Below are 26,130 nucleotides of genomic sequence, written 5' to 3' on the forward strand. Positions count from 1 at the left end.
CAACCATTTTCAGCCACTAGGTACAGAATTGTGGACAAAAGAGACAAAAATTCCTGCTCTCTTGGAGCTTACATTCTAGTGAACAGATGAGTAGTTGTTGTTTGGGTCATCAGGGAGTGTTAAGAGTGAATTCTTTAATAAAAGGGGTTATAGCTCAAAGACAGATGCACTGGAAGGAGAAATGGAAGGCTGGAGGAAGGAGAAGCCAATTGCAATATTGGAAGAGTGGAGCAAACTCAAAGTGAGTGACACACCGAAACAAGTGGGAACAAACAGCAGAACACGTACACATTGGATCTTAGTGATTCAAGAGCAGGAAGTGGTGATATGAAAGTTTCCAACCTTGCTACTTTTCTGTGTTGTCCCAAATAGGGAAGCTGGAAGGACAAGCAGCAGTGGATGGTAGGTTTCAGTGCACAAGATACAACAGGTTCAGGTACGGGGGATGACTCTGAGGAGATGGAAGAGTGTAGGTGAAAATAATTAACTCAAATGAAAGTATGGATTTAGCATGGTGATGAAAATGAATCTCCTTTCTTATCTGTTATGAATCCCTCTTACATTATTCAAACAACGTAAAACATAATATTATATGTATCTGCCAAATTCCTTAGAATTGTGCTCCTTCGAGGATTTCTACCCCATCTTTTCAATTTCTGTAGTAGTGTATGCACTTACATGTTACTTGTGGATTGAACTGGTTGATAGTAAGCAAGCACTCATTTTGCTTTTTGCAAAGGCAAAAGTACAAAGACAAAAGTTGGAGTCAGAAAGACCTTGATTCCAGTTTTTGCCTCTCTTTCTTTTTCCTACTAATTACACAATAAGAAAATTGTCATCTCAAGTCTTAGGCACTCTATGTGTGAAATGGATGATCAAATTCACAGCACCTTAAAGGATGCTGTGAGACAGTAAATTAAATGTAAGCACAATGTTTGTCATCTAGAGGGCACAAAAACTAAAGTACATGTGAGACAGGAGATTAGGGCATGGCAAACTGGCTGGTGGAATGGATGGACGTGATTGGTTGATTGCAGAATCCACAGACACATGTAGAACAGTTCCCCAAATCCCTGCATGTGGAACCAGAGAGTGCTAATGGAACAAGTTTTGGATAGGATGACCTAGACCTGACACCAGATGGGGAGTGAGAAATACAAAAAAACCAGTTGCTATTGAGCTCTCCACTACTCCATTCTGTCTTTCACAGTAGTCTGTTCTCAGGCTGTACAGTATAATTTTTTCTTCTTTTATTTGACCCAAACTTGCTCTGTTTCACTTCCTACCTTTAATAAACATAAATCCTTGCTACCTTTTCTGTTTGTTTGTCCAGTCTTTTGTTCAAGACAAAAAGAACTTAGAAACCATCTCTGCAAGGAGATGCCAAAATCAAATAACACTTGCATTATTTATCATTATCATTTTTAGCATGCCTCTTAGGTTGTGCCACCCATTTTGCAAGTATAATTCTTAACTGATACATAAAAGTCACATATATGTACAGAGTGCTGTTCATATTTCCACTCCCTTTTTACTCAGCTTCTCATTTCTAACATTCCTCTCTGACAGATCTGCTAGTGGCTGTCCTTTTGACACGGTCCCCTGCCAGCCAGCTTTCCCTAAGCCTCCACGGGCCACTAAGCTCCTGTCCACATGGCTGACTGGTCTGTCAGATCAGGTTGCCCAATTCAACTGAGATCACCACAGCTTGCAAATTCCGAAATCTCTGCTAGGACTTCAGATGTGGTAGGGTTTACGCCTGCCCTACAAATCGCAGGACAGCATCCTTATTTATATACAAGTTGCATCACACGTAGTCCAGCATTTAAAAATACTTCTGAGATAGGTTTTCATAGCAATCAAAAAATAAATATGAAAACTAAGAAAGCTGTCTACTGTTTACCTTCCAAAGGTGTCTAAGCACATAGATAGTAGGATGAGTTAGCATACTCGAGTGTATTCATGGAGACAGATTGATTTCCTTCCCTCAGTACAATTGCCTCTTGGGTAAGTCACTGTGCGAGGCACTGTGTGTTTTATCTCAGAATGAACTGAATTATTTCCAAAGTCTCATGCATTCTACATGAGTAAAGCAGTGTTTTCATGACTTTCAATTATCTACACTCACTCCCAAATTGCAGCAGTTTCTAATAGGAAGGACACATTGGATGCTACACATATGTGTATGTATACATGCATACACATACATACACAGGCACACATGAACTTGTAATATATATGCATCAGCTATGGCAAGAAAGCATTCAGCCTGTGGCAACCATGAGGCTATAGAATAGGGACAGGTCAGGAAGAAGGGATAGCTCTCAGATGATGAGAAGGGTCAGCACCCATCTCAGAAATCACCATCGCCCGAGGAATTCGCTGTGGGTGCCAACAGAGCAGGCTGCCTCTCTCCACCAGAACCTCGCCCTCTTCTGCAATGAGTCAGTCAGCAAGGGTCCCGAAAAGCAATCCTGGGATCAACATTCCATGTGGGAGAAAGGTTCACTCTCTCTTCCCCTACAGGGAAATAGCTTTTCTCATCCTAAGAGTTCCAGGCACACTCACAATGGTGACATTTGCAGAGCAGTAGCTGGAATAAAGGGCTCTCAGTAAGCAGGGTGGTAACGTGAGGCCTAGGCTAGCCCAGGAATGCTCTGGGGAAGGACCGCAGCCTCCCAGTGAATGCAAAAATAAAGAAAGCCACAGCAGGAGAGCTGGGCCCCATAGGGTCCTGCAGTCTGACTTTGGCAGCACCCTTTGCCAGAACTAACCGAGATGAGGTAAACAAAATGTTGGCTAAAAGTGGCTCATACAAAGAAACTAGCACAAATCCTTTATTTGCTTCTAAACTATTTTCTCTTAAGTGCCAGGTAATCTTCGGTACTGCTGCGCCCCCCCCCAAGTAAAAAAAATAAGGAAGAGGTTTTTCATTTATATATATATGTATTTTGTAGAAGCAGTTTACAGTAGTCATGCAGTTAATCTCTTTGGCACTCCATAAATCTAAGTACTCAGAAAACTTGCGGTTTTTCAGTCGCTTCTTTACACAAAGAAGTGTAAAGAAGCTATTGAGAACTAGCCCATACTTGGTCCTGCTTTTTATTAATACTGAAACAACAGCTCTTGCATTGAGTGATTTCCCCAGACAGGTGAAGGTGACCAGATACGAACACTGCGTGTCCTGCAGTCCAGTGTGTAGGCACTTTCATTTCCATCTCTTAATATCAAGTAGATAAATCGTGGAAAACAGGACCCGTGCGGGTCACTGCCTGGACAGAATCCTGCACTGCACTGAAATTAACACCTAAAGCTATTTCTTCCAAACATTTGAACATCTGAATATATAACTGCCTTTCATTAATCAAATCGGCTTCTCAAACACCTAATTAATTCTTTAATTCGTTCAGATTATAACTTTAATGACTTCCACTAGCAGAAAAAAAAGAAAGAAAAAAGAAAAGAAAAAGAAAGCCTGTGATACTTGAATTTGATTTTGAAACTTCAGACACTGAGTTTCCTCTTTCACCCAGAACTTTCAGATTGTGTTAAATGTCGGGTGTGGTTTTATGGGGAAAGGGGGAGGTGCAGGAGGAAACCAACACGGGGGAAGGGAACTCTTGCAAGAAAAGTCTCTGCAGGAGCATTCCTAATTCCACAGACCTGCAGTTGGCGGCTCTCCAAGATCTGCACAAGTTTCTGTTCTGCTCAGGAAAAGCTCGGGCATTGGAAAGAAGCCAGGCTATGGCGAGTTCTTAAGAGTTTAGGGGCGCTCACGCCTCCCCAAGGCCGCACTGTAAAGATCAAAGCAGGGGCCCAGCTCTAACTTGGTAAAATTCAGAACAACCCCTGCTGGGGCCTAGGAAGAGGTGAGCCAGATCTCGTCTAACGGTTTCCCGTACACCGCTAGGAGCCCTCCGGAGCAGTGATTCATGGCCAGTGACTCAACGACCCCACCCCTGTCCCCTGGGCTTCCCCGGGCCACGGTCTCGAAGCTCCCGCCATCTGAAGCCGGACTGCTCCCGTTAGGTCCCCAAACAGGACGCCTCCAGACAATATGAAAAAGGCGCAGGCTGCAGCAGCCCTCTTACAGAGAACGCGGTGCGCAGGCTGCTGCGTCTAGGGCTGCTCGCGCTTAACACCCCGCGCTCTGATCGCCTGCGCCTTTTGTTTCTTTCTCTGCGCTTTCTGATCTTCTGGATCCCTTACTCCCCCTCTTCCCGCTCCCGGAGTGCGTCTCCCCACCCACCCCTCCCAGCAGACCGCAGCCCAGCATCTCACCCCTCCCACTCATGCTCCTCCGCCCACGCCCCTTTGGCGCAGTGCCAGGGGCCCCTGAGGTCCCTTTTTCTGTCCTCCCGCACATGGGACCCCGCCTTGCTCAGCGTCCGGGGGTAAGCAGAACTCGGGCCCTCAAGAAAGCCCCTGAAAGTTCCAGCCAGGCCTAAGAAGTAACGGGACTGCGCCCGCACTAAGGAGCCCCGGCTGCAGCTCCCCGCCCACCTCTCCTGGTCCCCATTGGCTGGCGCGTTGCGCGGCTTGGATGGCAGTGGGAGGGGACCCTCTCTTCCAGTCCGGTTATAAAAACAGCGCCCTTGGCGGGGTCTCGTCCTCTGCCACTCTTGCTCCGGGGTCCTCGAGCCAGAGTCACCGCGGCGCTTCCACCGCTGCACCGACCTCGCCCTCACTCGCTCGCCTCTGCTCCCGGAGCCGGTCGCCCAGCCCACCTTCACTCCCTCTGCAGCTATGTCCACCAGGTCCTCCTCCTCCTACCGCAGGGTGTTCGGCGGCCCCGGCACCGCCAGCCGGCCGAGCTCCAGCCGGAGCTACGTGACCACCTCCACCCGCACCTACAGCCTAGGAAGCGCGCTGCGCCCCAGCGTTAGCCGCACCGTCTATGCCTCGTCCCCCGGCGGAGCTTTTGTCACTCGCTCCTCGGCCTCGCGCCTGAGGAGCAGTGTGCCGGGGGTGCGGCTGCTGCAGGACTCGGTGGACTTCTCGCTGGCCGACGCCATCAACACCGAGTTTAAGAACACCCGCACCAATGAGAAGGTGGAGCTGCAGGAGCTGAACGACCGCTTCGCCAACTACATCGACAAGGTGCGCTTCCTGGAGCAGCAGAACAAGATCCTGCTGGCCGAGCTCGAACAGCTCAAGGGCCAGGGCAAGTCACGCCTGGGGGACCTCTATGAGGAGGAGATGCGAGAGCTGCGTCGGCAGGTGGACCAGCTCACCAACGACAAAGCGCGCGTGGAGGTGGAGCGCGACAACCTGACCGAGGACATCATGCGCCTCCGGGAGAAGTAAGGCGAAGCCCCTGCAATTTGCGGGGCCTAAGAGGAGGGAGTGATGGAAAGAGATGGGAAGAGGGGTCCCTGGGAAGGGCTGCCACGCCCTTGGGCATGGGACTTGGACGGTGGCTGTCTATGTAGACTGCGAGGAAGCTGGGTTGTGGCTCCGCCCTGAACCCAGACCTTGCGGCTAGCGGTTCCCTTCTGCCTACACCCATTTCCCTAAAACTCCCGGTTTCGAGTTAAGATCTTTCAAAATTGGCACATTAACTGCCCTGGGACACCATAGAGTCCTCTAAACTTTTACAAAGTTTCCCGATTCCTTCTGGCTGGCTGCCAGGTACCCGACAGGAGGAGGGAGGGGCGCTGGCTGGGAAGGAAGCGAGACAAAGGGATGCCAGGGGCTTCTCCGGGCGGGGCGGGGCGGGGCGGGGTGCGGTTGTGCCTTGCAGGTTTGTCCAGCAACCGTGATCGTCTTTTTTCGCTGTGCACCAGTTTGCGCTAAAACCGCGAGGGCAGCAGTTCCGAAAGCCACAGTCGCGGGTGTTGGCGAAGGTGCCGCAGCAGATCTGGTCTTGAAGAGCGGCTACTGCGACGTGGTGGTTGGGTGTGGCCGCCCCGCCCCTGGCGGTTTCCCAGTTCCCCTTTGGTTCATGTGCAACTGTTTCAGATTGCAGGAAGAGATGCTTCAGAGAGAGGAAGCCGAGAGCACCCTGCAGTCTTTCAGACAGGTTTGTAAAGTAGATTCTCCTCCCGCTTGCAGCCGGCAGACCCCAACCACCGACCCAAGCCGACCCATCCAGCCCCCCGCCATGCTAAATTACTTCATCCAACTCTAAAAAGTGCAAAACTTCACTTCCCTCTCTAAAGCCCCCTAGTGGCAGAAAGAACACAGATCTGAGCTTTTGGAATAAAACCCCTTGAATAGTTTCAGCTGTTCTTTGGAGGCATAAAGAAAGTCTTTTGACTTTTTACCTTGTTTCAAGATTTTTGCATCCCTTCCCCCTCATACCTTTGCAACACAGTGACATTCTGGTTTCGAATAGTTAACAATTTGGTTTAGAATGTAAAGGTTTGTTTCAGCCACGTTGGCTAATTTGTACAAGATGACAAAAACCACATTTAGACCTTTGTAGTTTAAAATGTAAAATATATTGGAGAATAAGAAACTTAGTTAAACTAGAATTAAGCCAGCAAGTTTCTTTCTTTTTTTTCTTTCTGCAAGTTCCATTGTGGCATGAAAGTTCGATGAAAGTATCACTATGCACAGCTATTTTGTGGTCTAATAAGGGTGAAAAGGAGCCATCTGTCCCAGCTGAGGGGTATTAATGGTTTCTATGGACTTCACTATGGAATGTAGATACAGACATTCTGGCAAGTGTGATGGCTCTGGACAGAAATAATAGCAGGCTTTGTGTTCCGAAAGCCGCTCTGCAACAGGCTACATTCTTATTGAATATGTAATGATGTAAGCAGGGCTCTAATTGGACACAAGTATTTGCTAACATTGGTTATCTAATATCTGGCCCAGACTCGAGAAATATTGTGAGTGAAAAGTTCTTAAAGACACAGTCATTCCTCACATTTTGAAAAGCCTTTCTTTATCAAGTTGTTATATTCCCTAGCACTTTCTCTGTAAATGAAAATAAGTCGAAGGCTGAAGAATGGAATCTTATAAAACGATTTTGTTTGTTATCGTTCCAAAGTTAGATGGACTTCAGGAATGGTTAGTTTAAAATTGTGATCCCAAAGCAGGAAGATTCCCCAGCATAGTTTTATTCTCAGGAATGCCTGCTGAGATTGACAGCAAAACACTGTCAGTTAAATGGTCTAGGATAGCATTTTGAAGCTGAAACAGTTGCCAACTTTACTGAAATGCAACAATATGAGTTTGTTTTAGTCACTGAGCATTTACCATCATTGTTTCTGTAATTTTGGTTTTTGCAGCATGGTGAGGTAATAAAGCAAATTAATATAAAAAGTTTCTATATTTACAAATTAAATTATTCATTTTCTCAATTGAATTTTTAAAAAGTGATCAGTAAAATATCTTTTACATATTTTTAAAGGCTTAACAAGAAGCAAAAGTTGTTTTCCACTCCATTTATTATTAGTATTACCTTTTAATTATTTTTCACAGAGTATAAAGTATATCCAAGTATATCCAAGGCTTAAAAAAACACTTCAAATATAATTTCTATATGCAAAGGATAAATATCCTCCTGACATTCCCTTGAGAAGGAAGAAAATCTTAGTTGCAAGATTGCACATTCTGGTTTGGAATGTAACACTTTATAAATGATAAAAACATAGGAATGTAACATCAGCAAGAATTCTACATATGGTTTCAGTCTCTTCTATGCAATCATTTTGATCAGTCATTCTGAAACAAGCCAAGTAACCAAACTGACAGGGTGACAGGTAACTAAGATTGACACACCCTTGTAGGATGAGTCAAGGGAGTTTCAGGAGAAAAAAATTCACCAGATAAAACATAACCAATGTAGCTCAGAGTTAAATTTCTTTTCCTTATTTGCCTAAACTGAATCCTTACCCATGTATCTCTCAAACTGAACCACTGATTTCCTACTTGAAATAAATCTTATAATCTGGATGCTAAATAACTAAACACTTGCTGTGGATCCCAAAGATAAGTATCAAAGTATTTGCACAGGAGGTGGGGGAGAAAGAGCTTAGGCACATGCTGAAATTTTGGGAGCACAACTTTTTTTTTTGTTCTACATATACTAATGTATACATAAAGTTGTAAAATGTAGCCAATCTCTAACATTATCTTATTACATGACATTACAGATACAAATCTTTCAAATGCAAAGGCACTGATTTGATAGCTTTAAAAAATGATAAAACTTCACTGGTAAAAATGTGGATTCAGTAAGAATTGACTTTAACCATGGTGATGTACTACATTATTTATTTTTAAATTATTTGTTAGCCACATTCAGAATAACATGATTGGCCCCAATTCAAATTTATAATTAAGAACAGAAAGCATAGTAAAGTGTAGCACTAAGTGATTTATACACTTACTAAACTGTCACATAGTTTGTCAACCCCTTTGCTGTAGTAGAGAGACTAGGTTAATTGAAAATGAATAAATGAGATAAAACCAGAGATTTCAGTATCCCCTACAGCCTACCTTTTCCTTTTTCACAACAGGATGTGGACAACGCATGTCTGTCACGTCTTGACCTTGAACGTAAGGTGGAATCTTTGCAAGAAGAGATTGCCTTTTTGAAGAAACTACATGATGAGGTAAGGAGGACGACTTCCCAGGAATGAATGAAGGAGGAGCTACCGTTGTGCTCTACACAACTGACCTTCTGCCTACCTGTTCTTCCTCAGGAGATCCAGGAGCTGCAAGCCCAGATTCAGGAACAGCACGTCCAGATTGACATGGATGTGTCCAAGCCTGACCTCACGGCTGCCCTGCGTGATGTACGGCAGCAGTATGAAAGCGTGGCTGCCAAGAACCTCCAGGAGGCAGAAGAGTGGTACAAGTCCAAGGTAGGAAACGAGCCTGTGCAGCAAGAATAGAAGAAAAGCACCTCATTCTGAAAACACCACACCTGCTATCTGGGATTCTTAATCAGCAGACCCATCTCCATTGTCTTCTACCCTGCTTCAAAGCCATCCCCAACACCACGCCCTTAATTGCTACCATTTAATTTAATTTAATGTAATTACTTTTTTTTTGAGACAGAGTCTCCCTATGTAGTTCAGGCTGGCCTTGAACTCACTACATCGCCTAGGCTGACCTCAAACACAGATGAGGCTCCTGCTTCATCCTCTGAAGTGCCGGGATTACAGGTGTGCACCACCATGCCTGGCTTGCTACCATTTTAAAATGAACAGAGAGGAGTCAATTCTGTTTGAAAATATCAATGTCAGCATTCAGTGCTCCTTTTGTAGCTTTCAATATAGAAATTGAGCATATTCCTAACAACACGGGATCAGAATTACAATTTGTTCCAAGTCGTAAACGTGGGCCCCCTGTTTTTATCCCTGACAGTTTGCTGACCTCTCCGAGGCTGCCAACCGGAACAATGATGCCTTGCGCCAGGCAAAGCAGGAGTCCAATGAGTACCGGAGACAGGTGCAGTCCCTCACCTGTGAAGTGGATGCACTCAAAGGAACTGTGAGTACCACACCGCAGAAACAGTAGGCAAACAGTGAGCTTGGATACTGCAGTTAGTATATGAATCTAAATTTATATTTTGATCTAAAGAAAAAGAGGCATAGAAATCCTATAAAAAAAATAAAACAGTAACATTATTGGGAAATATTCTCCAAAATTATCAATATTCTCCAAAAGCACTTGATGGAGTGCTTGGACCAGGTTTCAGTTTACATACACCATTGCTTCCAGTAGGAGGGACTTGGTACTTGTATCTTCCATGTGAAATTAGAGTGGGCACAATTTGCCAATAAAGGGAATCACCGTACACAGTCTGCAAATGGCTCTGGTAATAGCTGGGTGTTTTGGGGAAATAACATCATGAAGCCCTTCTGATCTCCTCCAGAATGAGTCCCTGGAACGCCAGATGCGTGAAATGGAGGAGAACTTTGCTGTGGAAGCTGCTAACTACCAAGACACTATTGGGCGTCTGCAGGATGAGATTCAGAACATGAAAGAAGAGATGGCTCGTCATCTTCGTGAATACCAAGACCTGCTCAATGTTAAAATGGCTCTTGACATTGAGATCGCCACCTACAGGAAGCTGCTGGAAGGCGAGGAGAGCAGGTATGGAAGCCAGACTCCTGTGGGGAATGAACATCTACTAGCTACTCATTTTATGTACATTATCTCACTCAGTTTTTAAAACATTTCTTCAGGGTCACTCCTTTGCACTTATTTTTTACAGATGAAGAACTTTAGATACACAGAAAGTAACTTGTCACTGTCAGAGCTAATTAGTAGCAGAACTAGGAAGTAAACCCAAAATTTTGTCAAAGCCAACACTTCCTCTGTTGTGACTCTAGTTCATGCTTCTGTGAAGAAAATGCTTGATGTGAAATATTTTAAATGTACCAAGATCAACACTGGCCAAGTGCTTCTGAAAAAAATCCCTAACTTACGAATTATGAGAGTAGAATTTTATTTGAAGAAAAGATGTGTATGAATTTGTTCGTTGATAAAATTATTTCCCAATAATATTACTGTTTTTTTTTTTATAGGATTTCTATGCCTCTTCCAAACTTTTCCTCCCTGAACCTAAGGGGTAAGCATTTCATTTACTTTTACAAAAAATTGCACTGGTTATTACCATCCTATTTACAGTAAAACACTCATTTTTATGATACATGGAAAGTGCCATGCAAGATAAAATGATATAAAATGTTCCTTATTTTTAAATTCAAGTACTCTCTTTAAGTCTATGCTGGAAGTTCAGTGTAAACTGGGTTTTACTGCTTCCTAATAAAACATACATCAAAGTACTATCCAATGCTGAGGCTAAAGTCTCTGGTATTAAGTGCTGAGTTTTCAAACAGGTATTGCTTCATAGACTTATTTGGGAGTACCATTTTAAGTAATTACAAAAAAAAACCCTTTGAGTAAAATGTTCTTTTTAAAATTTTAAAATTTTTACTCATTTTGGACATGTTTCTTTCTTCAGAAACCAATCTGGAATCCCTCCCTCTGGTTGACACCCACTCAAAAAGGACACTTCTGATTAAGACAGTTGAGACTAGAGATGGACAGGTTGGTATTTTTAAAATTAAAAAAAAATTGGGAAAAATTTTAAGAAACAAAAATGAAATATAAAAATAAAGTAGTTCATACAGTCATTGGACTTCTTTTAAATCAGGGAACCTGTATATAGATACAACTAGATACAACTAGATAATTTGAATTTCTTTCATGACTACAAACAAACAGAACCAAAACCTTGAGTAGGTCCTTATTCCTGGATATGCAGGTAAGAGAGCAGTTCTTCCTGAGCTCCAAAAGTAGTGATTTGGTATGGTGCTTAATTTGAAATGGGTGTGAAACTTGCTTAACTTACTTCTTAGTCTCATGAGAGGACCTCACTAGATTACCCCAGTATCCCAGAATGCTTTCATCCTGGGCACATGGCCCACTCTTAGTATTACCTAAATGCACCTGATCCTGATTGTATAGTACAAGGATATGCATAGGATCAATCAGGTCTTGCCAACTGTGCCAGGAAAGACATATTTACAATCTATTAAAATTATGAAATTTTAAATGTACTAGTCATACATTTTAACATCTCAGTTGCTTTTAAACTTTGTAGCATAAGATTATCATGGCATCATTCATAAAGTTTTAAGAGCTTTCTTTTTGTACATCACGACATATCATTGGCTTTTATTAAGTCTGTAGGTGAAGGGTGTCTTGCATAAGCATCTGTCCCTCAGTGCTGTAATCATTGCTTCCAGGCAGAATCAGCATAACCTTTCAATTGGCACAATGAATTATATGTGTTTGGTAGGATTTCTCCCTGCCATAACTTATACGATAATTTAAATTTCTACACGGTATGTCGTATTTGATTTGAGTTTTATTTCTTAACAGGTTATCAATGAAACTTCTCAGCATCATGATGACCTTGAGTAAAAAGTACACGTCCTTGGTACAGCAATATATTACCAGCAAGAACAAAAAGAAATCCATATCGTAAAGAAACAGCTTTCAAGTGCCTTTCTGCAGTTTTTCAAGAGCGCAAGATAGATTGGGAATAGAAATAAACTCTAGTTCTTAACAACCGACACTCCTAAAAGAGTTAGAAAAAAGTTTACAACATAATCTAGTTTACAAAGAAGTCTTGTGCTAGAATACTTTTTAAAAAGTATTTTTGAATACCATTAAAACTGCTTTTTTTTCCAGCAAGTATCTGACCAACTTGTTACTGCTTCAATAAATCTTTGGAAAAACTCTTCTCCTGTGTTATTTTATAATACTCAAACAATTCTGTCTTTCACCTGATTGCTTAATTTGCCTCTGAAATTATGTTTAGGTATTAAGTTAATTGATTCACCTCTTTTCTGTTTGAGGTAAAGCTTTTAATTTAGGTCATATTAAGTAGAATTCCTTCTTTTTAATTGTTATTTTTATTTTAATGTTTACATTGACAGTGTAGCTCAGTGGTAGAGTACGTGCTTAGGATGCACAAGGTCCTGGGTTCAATCCCTAAGACCACCCAGAATTTAAAAATAGATATTACAAGAAGGTCCTCAATTTAGCATTGATCAACTGGATTTTTTTACTTCATAAAAGTGCAAAAATTATACACATTCAGGAGAAACTGTACTTTAGGTTTTAGTCTTCCCTTGGGTTACTGCTATGTGGTACAATACCATATATCAACCATCCAGTCATGAGGGGACACAATGAACATTTCATAGTGTCCAGTGCTGGTAAAATATGATGTTTGGTAAGGTAGATTTATTGCATTTATTTGCATTTTATGGTGCTTTTAATTTATGATGCGTTTACTAGAACATAACCCTACTATAAGTAGAAGGGTGTGGGTATAATCAAATAACTTATACAAAGATGATGACAGTTCTTGCAAAATGAGTTCAGCTGGCTCCATGCCTATGTGTGATTTTGATTCTAACAAAGTAACAAAAAGACTTCCAAATATTAAGAAATGAAAACACTTTCTAGTTTATGCTGCATGTGAGTAACACAAATTCCACTGTGCAATTATAAGTATCTGGCAGTGGCGAAGACAAAGGACTTGCTACCAAGAATTCAGAAAAAGGGGACAAGTTCCTTACAATTTATAAAACTCATATGCTTTGGTGTGTGTATAAGTAACATCTATTTAATTTTTTTCTTGTTCCTCATGGGGTTATGTTCCTCTGACCTGCCCCTAAGCAGCCAGCCCCACTGTCATTCAAGGTCCTGCCTGAAGTAAATAGATAATAAATGTTTTTAATAATGTTTGTGTTTAGAGAATGACATTAGACACAAAATGAAAATCCTTCTTTCTGAAGAGATGAAATTTCTGCACCTGAATCATATGGCAAACCAATGCTAACTGTAAGTATAATAAGATCTCAAAGCCTGGAGCCATGAGAATAAGTAGTCTAGTCGTGAAGAGCCCCCATGGGCCATGCCATGTTCACAGGCCTTAGGACGATGGATAAAACTTGGATAAGTAGAAGAGAAGTTTCACCGGGAGGCCACAGAGTGGTAATGATTGATAATGTGTTCCAAAATTAAACTCCTGTAGGTATATCCTGGACTGCTCTCAGTCTCAACTTCCTGTATTATTACTATCCCCTCTCCTCCAGGAATAATGAGGCAGATGGATATTTGTTATAATTTTTCTGTTTGCCTTTATCTCTCTGGATTTTTTGAGGGGAATGGGAAGATAGTTTACCCGAGTCCTGCCTGGAGGCAATGATATTAGCTGGGATTTCCATCATTTTGTGAGGACAGGTACTGCAAGACAAGAAAAGATCTGCTACTAATGTGAGCTTGAGGTGACTTGCCTGGGATGGTCATATTTTATCCTTATTGTATCAGCACAATTATTAGTGCCCCCGCTGACTCACAAGTGTATCAGTTTGACAGTATATTACATCCGGCCATCCGTAACAAGACAGGCTATTCATTCTGGGATTCCTCGAGGATTCTTGACCCCCTTGCTCCTTATATTCCAAAACTGCCGTGTTAAATGATGTAGTCACCATTACGAGTGGGATCACCTATATCTCTAATTCCTTGAGAACTGTTTTTATTTGATTTTTGTTTCTATCCTTTAGCCATTTTCACTGATGTTCTCCCTCAGCCTCCTAATCTGATTTCTTCCACATCCTTTTCCATTTCTGTATTATCTTTGGCTTAGATGAAGGTCATCACAGGAATTCTTCAGCCCATGTTGCTTTTCTTCGCACATATGAATCATTAGTATTATAAAATTAAAATGAGTCATAGTTTTATCTATTGGAACTGAGGGGGTGGACACACCAGGACAATAAGGAATTCTGCTCATACATGTTGAGACTAGTAGAGTCCCTACCCTTCAAAATCCTTTACAGCTCTTTTGAGACTAGTAGAGTCCCTACCCTTCAAAATCCTTTACAGCTCTTTTAAAAATCACATTGCAGAAATGGATAAAAATGAGCTGGTTTCCCTTATCTGTGACTGTCAGAAATTAAACCTTCATGAAAAGCCTCCTAGGAGCCAATCTCATAGGAATTCAAATCTCGTTAAGTCTTCTTTTATTTTTATCTTTAATTATACTGTTAGCATTTTCCTATCATCCTCTTTGAAAAACTCACAAAAAGAAACTGCAGTTCCCACCACCCAGGGTGAAGCAGAGATTAATGCTTGGTTCTTTTATGTTTAACATTAATCCAAGATTAAAGGAGATAAAAAAAAAAAAGGAAAGAGGAAAAGATGACATAAAGCCTAAATCTGAAAAAGAGTTATCCAGAAGACCTAGAAACCCATAGACATAATGTAAATAAAAGTCATGCTAAGTTTTCTCATAGTTGTGACAGATGGAAGAGGCTGCTGATGAAAAAAGTGACCTTTAACAAAGGTGCTAAGAAAACAAAATCTCTTTCCTATGGCTATGAGATTAAGGGAATAAAGATGGGTAGTGACAAGAGAGGAAGGAGGGAAGAGGCATATCAGTTTCCACTTTAGCTATGATTTTGTGTTCCTCTAAATTCATGCAGTGAAATCTAATTCCCAAAATGATGACATTCAGAAGTGGAGGGCACTGGATAGATGATCAGGTCAGGAGAATAGGGCTTTAATCAACTTGACTAGATCCCTTAATTAAAGAGGTCCAAGAAAGTTTACCTCCGTCCTCTAGCAACAGGACATAACAAGAAGGCACCTTCTATGAAGGAGCAAGCAGGTTCTCACCACACAGAGTAGCTGATGGTCGTGCTTTTCCCAGCCTCCAAAACTGGAGAATTTCTGTTGCTCCTCAATAGGTTTCTGTTGTTCCTCAGTTACTCAGTTATTCTAAACCCAGACTAAGACAATTCTGAATCTAAAAGATGCTCGTGGTCTTTATGAAGGAAGCAAGGAAAGCACATTCTCTATCCATGAAAAGACTCTCTCTCCACCCTGCCAGACTTCAGCTGATGATGAAAGTTCTACGTGCTTCTGATTATACTGCTAGGACAAAATACCACAGGGATCATGGTGGAAGCTATAGAAATTTATTGTCTTACAGTTCTTGAAGTCAGGAGGTCCAAGATCAAGGCGGTGGTGGAATGATACAGATACTACATACTCTTACCATTGAATTTATGGCAGTGAGACACATATTTCCTGAGAAAACAAAAGAAAATAAGAACAGATGTTTTCACAGTTGAGTTCTACCAAGCATATAGTTTGCAAATTTCAAATCATCATAAACACTTCCAAATCATAAAATGAGGGACAATTTTCTAACTTATTGCATGAAGAAACCAGTCTTAGTCCATTTGTGCTGCTGTAACAAAACACTATCTGAAACTGAGTAATTTACAAAAAAGTAGGGCCAGGGAATTAGCTCAGCGGCATAAGCACCTGCCTCGCAAGCATGCAGTTGTGAGTTCGATTCCCAGTACCAAAAAAAAAAAAAAAATTTACAAAAAGTAGAAATTTATTTCTCACAGTTCTATATGCTATGATGAAAGCCACAGCAGGTTGGTGTCTGGAAAGTGCAGCCTCTGCTTCATACGTGGCCCCTGGTCATTGCATCATCTGGAGAGAACACTGTATCCTCAGACAGTGGGAAGGATGGAAGAGATGCAAGCAGTGAACTCTTGTATCGCGGCCTTTTAAAGGGTTCCTAATCCCTTTCACAAGAGTGAAGTTCTTGACTCAATCACTTCCTCAAGGTCACACCCCCCAAGAGTGTTGCACATAGATTTTGGAAGGGACACAAACACTAGCATAACCTTAATTCCAGCACCATACAAGCACACAATAGGAGATGAGGAATGCAGGCAGATTTTATTCATGCTACGGAAGTAGTATCAGAAGTCAACTTGTGTTGGTGAAAGTTCTTTGAAAAGCAAAAGTTGAGATTGGATGTTCTAGTGATGTGTTGTGAAGAATAAATGGGAAGAAGAAGGAGCTGACAGGCGAATGTTCAGACTGTCAGAAAAAATAGAAGAAAAAGAGGTGGAGTGTGGAGAAAGTTCCCGCCAAGCAAATACAGCATCCCTGAATCAGTCACATATCAGAGTTGTCTTCTGGCCTACCATCTTCCCTGTGTGCCCTCACTGGTTAGGAGGAGCCCAGGGGAAAGTGTCCTTATCAAAATGTGGCAGCGAATCCGGAGAGTGGCAGAAGGAACTGCCAGTTAACTATGGTCCCAGAAATAGGAGCTATTGGTGATATATTTTAAGTCTGTGTGCATTATAAATATATTAATATACATGTAGGGTACAGTTCAGAAATGCAAGATCATTTCAATATTCAAAATCAACAAACAGAACTTAACCCTTTAACGAGTTAAAGGAGAAAACAATATGATCAGCTTGACAGAGAAATATATTCTGTCATATTCAGTAACTAATCATTATAAAAATCTTTAGGAATATAAGATCTTTCTCAACTTGATCTGGAGTACCTATAAAGATTAATAGTAAAAATTTACAATTATAAAATAACTACTCCTGGGCTGGAGATTTAGCTCAGCGGCATGAGTGCCTGCTTGCAGTTGTGAGTTCAATCCCTGGTACTGATAAACAAATAATAATAAAAAAATAAATAAAAATAAAATAACTACTCCCTATTCTATGAAATCAATAAATATACCCACTGTTACAGTTTGGATAGAAAATATCCCTATACTCTAAAAGCCTCCTGTGAGGCTCTTTCCAAGATGGGGCTCTTGGAAGGTGATTAGATTATGGGGGTGCTTAATCTCATTGATGGATTAATCCATTAATGGGTTCACAGCTAAATGTGTAATTAGGCGATAGTCCCAGGCGAGAGATGTAGGCACATCCTTTGAGGAGTGCATTCTGTTCCCTTCCCCTTCTCTTTCTTCTGTCTTCTTTTCTCTCTGCTTCCTAGCTGCCAGGGCATGGGCTGTTTTCTTCTCCACACCCTTTCACCATGTCTCTGCCTTGGAACCAGCTAACTATGGATTTCTGAAACTCTTCATCCAAAATAACTTTTTTTCTTTAAATTGTGTGTCAATATTTTGACCCAGCAACAAAAATCTGCTAACATCCATAATTCTTATTCTATCCAAAACTATACTGTTAAGAAAAAATAAATAAAAGGCATAATAAAGAGAAACTACTAGACAGTTATGATTATGAATGACGTATTGCTTATTTGGGAAGCTCAAAGATAAACTACAGACATGGAAAAGCAAAGGGCCAACAGGAGATAAAACATTCCTTGATGATACAAGATAGGGATACTATCAAGATAAGAAAGCAAGTCTTGTTAGATGGCCTTACAATTGTATTGTCATACAATATAAAAGCATGGATCAATGCGGATATAGGTAATAAGGCCACATAGTATTCATTAAATAAGCCCAGGTACATAACAATTTTATTTATGGTTCAAGAGGCATTGTTCTAAAAGGCATTAATTAAAAAGTAATTTTATGAATAGCTCTTAAATGACACATACCACCATTGTATACACCAAGACTTTTCCAATGGCTTTCTATAATGTGACTACAATATTCTTTTTTCTGGAAATTTTTATTCTACATTTAGCACAATGTGTGCTTTCTTGAGATGATGACTGGATGATTTTAAAGTCCCTTTGATAACTTTCCAAAAATTTTACAATGCACAAATTTCATATATAATTTTCATTATGAGCAAACTTGGTTTTATATAAATACCTAGTCTTAAGCAATTCTAAGAAGCCAGCTTTATGTTGGACACTCTTAAAAGTCTTTTCCCATTTAGTGATTATTTTGCAATCCATTTTTCAATTTCAATAAAATGTAGATTATATGAATTACAGTTATATAATTGATTATATGCAGGATTTCAAGTATAGTTAGATAACTGTACATTGCCCTCACCACCTCCAGATAAATTTTCTTGTTTCCTCTGTGATTCATCAATCATAAATTGGTTTACTGTGGTTTTACTGTGTGAAAAAAGAATAGATATGTTGAATCTGTCCCCAGGTGGTAGAGAGGATGAACTGCCTATGAAACAATGCAATCTGCTCCAGGCAAAATTCATTTTAAAATGTTTCTCCCTATGGGGTTTGACAGAATTGGGCAATTTTTGTTTCAATTGCCATGAGCTTTAGCAAATCACCTGCCTGTTCTGAGTTGTCACCTTTCAAACTCATGAGTTGCCACTTGAATTCTTTTGCTTCAAACTGAGGGAAACCGTCGCAGGATGTCATTCACGTGGTTCAGTCTGTTCTACTCAAGAATTCAGTAAAGTCAGACGTAGGCTTGGTTTTCACAGCCATCAGGCAATACTTCTTGGCATGACCACACATTTCTCTTGAAAATGCCACACTAATGAGATTTTATTGTGTCTACTAAAGTCAGCCACCAAAAAAAAAAAAAAGAAAATCTTGACTTTGTGATAGAAAGGTTAATTAGAAAAACTACAAGGTAACCTATTCTAAATTAATTCTGCATCCACCTAATTTGTTGAATGGACTTTTAAAAAATAAGTCTTTGCAAATAAACCTTGGTTTATAAAATTTGAGCCTACCAGAATGTTATAAATTTGAAATTCAAATATTGATTCTTTGACTGTTTTAAAAATATGTTGTGACTGCTCCTTCTAGGGTTGGACCACTGTGGTTGGCCTGGGTAAGATGAAGCAAAGAATCTAATTAGCTCCTCAGATGACATAAAGCATTTTGAGTTTATGGTTATAAAAAATAAGTGCAGAGTGCCTTGAAGCTATGACATGGCTTAGGGATGGGAAGGTTTTCTTGAATTTACTACTTAGAATCAACAGTAGCTAAATTTCCTCTGGAAAATGAGTGTCTCTGTTATTGAGCCCATGTATAGCTTCTAGTCTCCCATCATGGCCACTCCAAAAAGAAAGCTTGCAAACGTCAAATGATTGAGTCATTTGGTCTATTTGGTTGTTCAGTGTCTGTTCGGCAGTGGGATGCTTTCTTGTATTCATGAACATGTGGTACATCTTCACATTTTATGTAGCACCTATATGCATGCACATGCCTCTCTCCCAGTCCTCTTTGAGTCGTATAGTCTAGTCTTTTCTTTCTGTGCTCTTGACTAGCCAGTCATGCTACTGATCTCAGCCTACAAGTCTGTATAGGTGACCTTGGGCTGCTGCTTCTACATCAGATGCACCACCTCGTCTTGTTCATTGGGATGCTCCTCTCCCCACCTGTCTTTTAAACAATGGCACTATGAGGTACTTTCAGATTTTACTCACAGACTGATCCATGACTGTGTACAATCCCAGCACGAACTGTCCCTTCTTTGGCTTGCAGCATGGCACTTTCCCCTTATGGTCACAGGAATGAAGTGGGGAATGGGTACTAATGTAACCATTGGCAATGACACGGGGTCCTGGGCTAACTAGTCACACAGCTGTCTTGAACTCTAGTCCTGGTGAAATTCAACTTTGGATGTCTTCACTTTTACTAGAGCCTTCAGAGCTGTTCTTCAGTGGCATGAGTCCTAGGAGTTTATGTAATATTTTTTCCAGTTATGCTTTCCATAATCACACACTGCCTCTTTTCTCAGCATGGGCTCTCTCTAACACAATAGAGTCATCAGATTTTATGGCAGTGCATCAAGGTTGCTCACTCCACAGCCTGGGTCTGCCACAGAGGCTTTCCTGCCCTGGACTCCACAGTACGCAGCCTTCTGCAGTGTGAGCTGATATATAGACCACAGCAGCATCCCTGTGTGGACTGCATTGCTCCTATAACCCAAAGAGATCTAATCAGTTGTGCTGTTCTTAGGTCAAGATATAAACACTGCTTTTCATGTTTAAGAGAATAATCAGACATTCTTCAACCAAGGAGTCTCTTCAGGTGCCCAAATAAGATCTGTCTCTGATCCTCTGGAGCATATGTTTCATACCAAAGCCAACACTACCTTGTCCTATTTAATCAGCATGATGGCATTAATGAAGCAGATATATGTGATATACCGACTATAGCATGTCTAAATTTCTTTTTTATACTCTTATTGAAAGTGGAGGAGTTAAAAGAGGCTAAAGCAGAATCCTAAATGAATATTCCTGCCCATTCCACCTGAACTCAAAGTGTTTTCTATAATAAGGAAGAAAAACACACATTTGCCAAATCTAGAGTGTCAAATCCTTTATCTGAGGCATGATCACTTTGTGCTAGCAATAATGCATGTCTAGTACAGCAGCTGAAACTGGGGCTACTCTTTGGCTGGTGTGCACAAGTCTACACTCATTTTCTTGGATTCTTCCAGGTTTTGAAAGGCTCAGATAAATGAGTTAAATGAGTTAAATACTACCAACCCTGCATTGTGCATTTTTAAATGGTAAGTGATTTCTTTGCTATCCCGTTGGGGTGCCATATTGTTTGTGATTTACCATCTTGACTGAAGGAGAAGGTAAACAAGAACTAGAGACTTGTAGTTAGTCTTACTACCATTATTGCTCCTACTCCCTGGGTCAAAGTTCCAATGTGGACATAGTACAATAAGCTTCAATAAGACCCTTAGGGATCTGGACAATGACCAAACAATGGAAAAGAAGAGCTTCTGTTTACAGTGCTACTCCAAGTGGGAGTAACCTAATGGTAAGATTGGTTCTGAGTGCATGCAAAGGGGCATCCTGAGCTATGAGAGCTTGACAGTCAATCAGCTTCACTCTCTCAAAAGCAGTTCTGAACCCCCACTGTTACCTACCAGACCCCAACAATAATTCTTATTAAATTCTTCCTTAAATGGAGCACAATCTACAAAGATTCTCCAATAAAGAAAAATGATGAGATTATTGGACAGAGCAGTCTCTGCCCCATTTTCATTCTCTCATTTTTCAGAGTAGGCCTGGTATCTATATCTGAGAAACAAAATCTGTTATGTATCCATCCAAACTTCTAACTGCTTGAAGGCATATGATATAAACTTTTGAAATTATCATTTTCAAGGGATCCTTGGGAATATGGCGGATTGATAGGTAGCAGGAGAGAGAGCTTCTCTGAGAAAAACAACTCAGATGCTAGAATTTAACACCATAGAGAAGACCAGACGAAAGGAGAGGGATTCTCACGATCTGGGAAGAAACTGAAGAAAAAGAGAAAAAAAGGAAGGAAAGAAAAATGTGGACAAAAGGCTGGAACCAGACACATTCTCACTGGAGCCAGTCCCACGCTATGTTGGGCATGTCTTGGAGTCAGACAAGTCACGGTTGTGCCGAAGTTGTGGCAGTGCCAAAATTGGGGGTTGGTGAGTCCAGGGCCCCTGGTAGTGCAATGGAGAGCAGAACCAACATGGAGAGCTACATTAACCCGTGGTGAGTGCTAGAAATTTGGTCCTGCGCAGGGGTGACCGGCTGGATGACATATTGGAGTTGGGCAGGATGGGTCTGAACCTGGAACCCCAGTGGCATCAGCTGGCAGCTGCAGGCTCAAAGAGGACTGATGGGATCTGCTTGGGCTGGGTCATGCCCCTGGTTGGGACCTGATAGCCCTGGACAAAACTATCCCAAACCAGTGACATCCACATGGCACAGACTAACGTGCTAAAGACACTCACTGGTTGACTGGCTCAGAGGAGAGGGGCCAGCCCACATCGTGCACCTCACAGATCAACAGGAACCTGGAGAGGTCAGCAATCCCCTACCTAGCACACTTCAGAAAAACTGTAAGCAATACGGAAAGGGCCTGAGACCTCCACCATACACCTGCCTGAAAGAAACCAGACACATGACAAGAGAAAGAAACAAGAAAAAGCCTCCAGCCACTGACCCAGAGAAAATAAGTCCAGGAGAGATAAATACAGAAGAGACTGAGGGCAGCAAACATTCTATATAAGACACAGCATAAAGAGATAAAGAAATACCTTTGTGACAAACTTAAAACTCAAATTCTAATTCAAGTGAGGCAAGATATAAAAAGATTAATAAAGAAATGCTAAGCACCTCTCAAGAAACAAATGGAAGAATGGAGGAACCAAGAAAAAGGAGAGAAACCTTTGATGAAGATTATAAACGAAATCTAGAATACATGAACAGATCCAAAGAGATTACCAGGAAATTAAAAAACTCCAATGAAAGATGACAAAAATGTGTGAAAGAAACTAAAGTTAGACTTTCAAAGCTTGAAGATAGATTTGCAATGTGTGATCATGAAAGGAAAGATCTCTTAAAAATGACAAGGAACCAAGAAGTAACAATACAAAGGCTAGGAGACAAGAGAATCTATAACTTAAGAATAAAAAAGGCGAGCAAAGAAGCAGGAGTAAACACAAATGAAATACAAAGGCTATTCACAGAAACATTTAAGGAAAACTTCCCAAGCATAGGAAAAGGAAATGATATTCAGATACATGAGGCATACAGATCTCCAGCCTGCTACAACCAAAACAGACCTACACCCAGACATATAATAATCAAGATTGCAGAAATTCATCACAAGAACAGAATCTTAAAAGCAGTCAGAGAAAAAAAAAAAAAACGGGTCACCTATAAAGGAAATCCATCAAAATCATGACAGACTTCTCAACACAAACCATCAAATCAAGAAGAGCTTAGAATGAAGTATTCCAAGCCCTGAAAGAAAATAACCTCCGACCCAGATTGATGTACCCTGAAAACTGTCTCTCAAAATTAATGGAGAAACAAGATGCTCCCATGACAAAGAGGCACTGGGGGGAATTCGTGACCACCAATCCAATCCTGCAAAAATTACTGAAGGACATTTTAGAGACAGAGAAAAAAATCACCAGGATTCCAGAAACAGTGGCAGAGAGGCCTTAATGAACAGGGCAGACAGTGGAATGAAGGAGAAAAGTAAGCAACCAACAGCAGAATAATAGCATAGCAGAGATGAGGCAGAGAAGACTGGCTATAATCTCCAACACAGATGGCATTGCTACACCAACAAAAAGAAACAGAGACAGAGTAGATCAGGAGATAGAGTCCATCGAGATGCTCTGAATAGGAAATATAATCTACCTGAAAGAGGGTTAATAAACCAAAATTCAAAGATGAGAAAATGATGCTCTGTGTGACAGGGAACCAGAGAGAAATAGAGACAGATTGTCTAGCAGCTACAGATAGGTTGGAAAGACATAATACATTTGTGCAGTGGAGAACTACTCAGCTAGAAGGAAGGAAAACCTTGAGGCTTTAGTAGATAAAAGAATACAGCTCAAGATCAAGCTCAGGGGTAAAAAGGTTCAGCTCCACTTAGGTAGGTAACGGGTTGTCCCCCTAATCTAAAAACTAAAGGAGTTAGTGGGACCCAAAATGTACAAAGGACCCTGAGAAAGGGAAAGGGGAGGAACTGTCTGAAAAAGGAAGGCAGAGGACATTGTTAATAGTGTATCAGGACTTGAAAAGCCACATTAGATTTATTGCTATTTAGTTTGATTTTATTCTGTTGCAGTCTGTCTACTCATACTAGATTTGAGGGCACAGACAGCTATCCCCAAAATAGCAGGATATAGTACAGCAACTATCCTTAATTTCCTATTAACTTAAACTGAAGCCCTGTATTATTTATACTGTCTTACTATGATTGATATTATTTGAATCTGGTTTGTTAGATCGCTGTTTGGTCTTGACTAATTTTATTTGAATTTGATATGCTTGATAGTATCAAGTCTAAGATCAGAGGCAGTTACTCTGAAGATGACAAGATGCAATAAGACATTCATTCTGGTTTGATTATTAACTGCTGTTGAAGTCCTATAATGTCTCCAATGTTTTGTTTTTATTAATATTGATATGTAGTGTTATGTTCAATTATATTATGCTTGATGATATAGACAATTTTATAGAAAATAACAAGAGACATCATAGTAACTACTGTAGATCACCTATATTGTGGTTTTATATGTCTTTTTCATTTTATTTTTTTCTAGGAATGTGTTTTTTTCCCTCTAATACAGGAAGGATAGGTATACAGGTAGAGATTCACTCATGTGTAGAACTTCTAAACAATTTACGAGAACAGATTATATAATGCATGATATAATGAACAGATATGCTGAAGAGACACTAAGATACCCAGTGCTAATTCTGTAGCATCATGATACAAAATCTAGCAATAGTATTCCAGTGATATTAATCTATTTTCTTTTGTTTAATTTCAACATACATAAAGATATGGACAGCTATTTTGAAGAGAATGAGAGACATTATGGCAGCCATTGTTGACTTCCCTATTGTCTGGACTTGAAGACCTAAAATGCCTTCATCGTCCTGTCCTGATCAGTTTAGTACTATTTTGTTCTGTATGAATTCACTGTGTGTGAAGATATGGACAACTATTTGGAAGAAAACAAGAGACAATATGATAGACAGTGAAGATCTCCAGTGGTCTTACTTTGAAATCTGTGTTTCTTAAATTATTTCCTTGTGGCCTGTTTTGTTATTTTTTTGTTATGTTTAATTTTACCCTCTTTAAAATAAAAAGAAAAAAGAAATTATCTCTTTCTTTTCGTGTCACTTCCCCTGAGTAACTTCCTTAGACTTCTTTATTTTCTGTTTTTACTCCACCTTAGTTTTCTCCAAAAAGACTTATTTTTGCTCTAACACATCATAGTTATCTGTTATTTCATGTTTAAGTTGGTTTACTTGATTTTCTGTGGCTAGCCATGAGAGTGTAAACTACACATGCTCACAAGCTTTCTCAATCTGGTTCATTGTCATATTTTCCCTCCACAAATCACAGTATGCACTTAATAGGTCATTACTGATAAATAAATCAAATCTTTGGCAGATCAGCTTCTCTATGCATATCTGAAAACAGTCCCTGGGGTGGGATGGGGATGGAAAAATTGTTTTCTTAGTTACATTAAAGACATCTCATTTGAGGCTTATAATCCCATTTTACAGGCAAAAGTGAGGTTTATGGAAGTTAAGGAATATTGACAAGGTCAAGAAGTCAGTGAATTATAAAGCTGAGACTTAAATCCAATTCCAAAATGTGTGTGGCCAACCACTACAGATTACATACGAAAAAGAAAACAAGCAAACTCCACCAGCAAACAATAAAGCCTAGCTTGTCAATAAGATACTGAGGAGCATTAAACGACTCAGTTTCCACACTTCTTGAATGTTATAACTCTTACCATTGTGCTGGTCACTGTTCTTGCCACTGCAACAAAATACACGACATCCACAAATTTAAAGAAGAGAGGTTTGTTTTGCCATGCAGTTCGTAGAGGTTTCAATCCACAGTCAGCCGGCACTGAGGACCAGAGGAGCAAGCAGAGAGAGCTCAGGCCACTGTATCCAGGAAGGAAAGAGCTGGGGACTCAGACAAACCCTTTAGGCCACGCCTCTGCCCCACCACTTCTTACCAGGCCCTGCCTGCTAACTGCAAGCCAGCACTAAGACTCCACAGGAAACTCACCTTAGGAATGTCCCATCTCAGAGTTCTAGAGGGTTGGGGGCTTTCAGATCTAAACCATAGCACTGTGAATCTACACATTTGCTAAGTTATAAGACAGGTGTTGTGAATAACGCTAAAGCCTTTTCTAAAAATTAATTTTCTTGGTACCCAGTTTCTCAGCTAACAACTGATTACATCCTCTTTTTGCAAAGCAATATAAAACTTTGTTCTTGTGCTACTCAAGCTACTCAGGCTGCACACAGAATGTGAGAAATCTAGAGAACCATTAAGTCATTACTAGTACCAATGAAATGCTACAGTGTCTTTTTCTGGTATTTTAAACTGTCTAGCATCTAATGA

At 40.6% G+C, this 26,130-nt stretch overlaps 1 protein-coding gene and 1 long non-coding RNA gene across 3 annotated transcripts; one reads left to right on the forward strand and one right to left on the reverse strand.

The window, feature by feature from the left end:
- Nucleotides 1-4,619: 4,619 nt before the first annotated feature.
- Vim (vimentin) lies at nucleotides 4,620-12,215 on the forward strand. The gene is made up of 9 exons (NM_001173040.1): nucleotides 4,620-5,303; nucleotides 5,962-6,022; nucleotides 8,472-8,567; nucleotides 8,658-8,819; nucleotides 9,325-9,450; nucleotides 9,836-10,056; nucleotides 10,491-10,534; nucleotides 10,931-11,016; nucleotides 11,854-12,215. The coding sequence occupies exons 1-9, from the start codon at nucleotides 4,747-4,749 to the stop codon at nucleotides 11,893-11,895; spliced, it is 1,395 nt and encodes a 464-aa protein (NP_001166511.1). The 5' UTR covers nucleotides 4,620-4,746; the 3' UTR covers nucleotides 11,896-12,215.
- Nucleotides 12,216-15,454: 3,239 nt separating this feature from the next.
- LOC134473483 (uncharacterized) lies at nucleotides 15,455-25,665 on the reverse strand. Of its 2 annotated transcripts, XR_010043730.1 has the most exons (3): nucleotides 25,508-25,665; nucleotides 19,656-20,150; nucleotides 15,455-15,582 (listed from the first exon to the last, which is right to left on the reverse strand). It is a non-coding gene; the product is annotated as an uncharacterized LOC134473483 (long non-coding RNA). The 2 variants fall into 2 exon arrangements; XR_010043729.1 differs by lacking the exon at nucleotides 15,455-15,582 and having other exon boundaries at nucleotides 17,796-20,150.
- Between the last annotated feature and the right edge of the window lie 465 nt (nucleotides 25,666-26,130).

The sequence above is a fragment of the Cavia porcellus genome, unplaced genomic scaffold, assembly GCF_034190915.1.
Source record: "Cavia porcellus strain 051 isolate PalLab524CR breed Dunkin Hartley unplaced genomic scaffold, mCavPor4.1 scaffold_27, whole genome shotgun sequence".
NCBI classification, from domain to species: Eukaryota; Metazoa; Chordata; class Mammalia; order Rodentia; family Caviidae; genus Cavia; species Cavia porcellus.

Bases quoted from the DNA above. Each gene is read 5' to 3' on its own strand.
- Vim (NM_001173040.1), top strand. From the start codon at position 4,747: ATGTCCACCAGGTCCTCCTCCTCCTACCGCAGGGTGTTCGGCGGCCCC. The intron at 10,057-10,490 runs GTATGGAAGCCA...TTTTTTTTATAG, and splicing joins CTGGAAGGCGAGGAGAGCAG to GATTTCTATGCCTCTTCCAA. The intron at 11,017-11,853 runs GTTGGTATTTTT...ATTTCTTAACAG, and splicing joins TTGAGACTAGAGATGGACAG to GTTATCAATGAAACTTCTCA.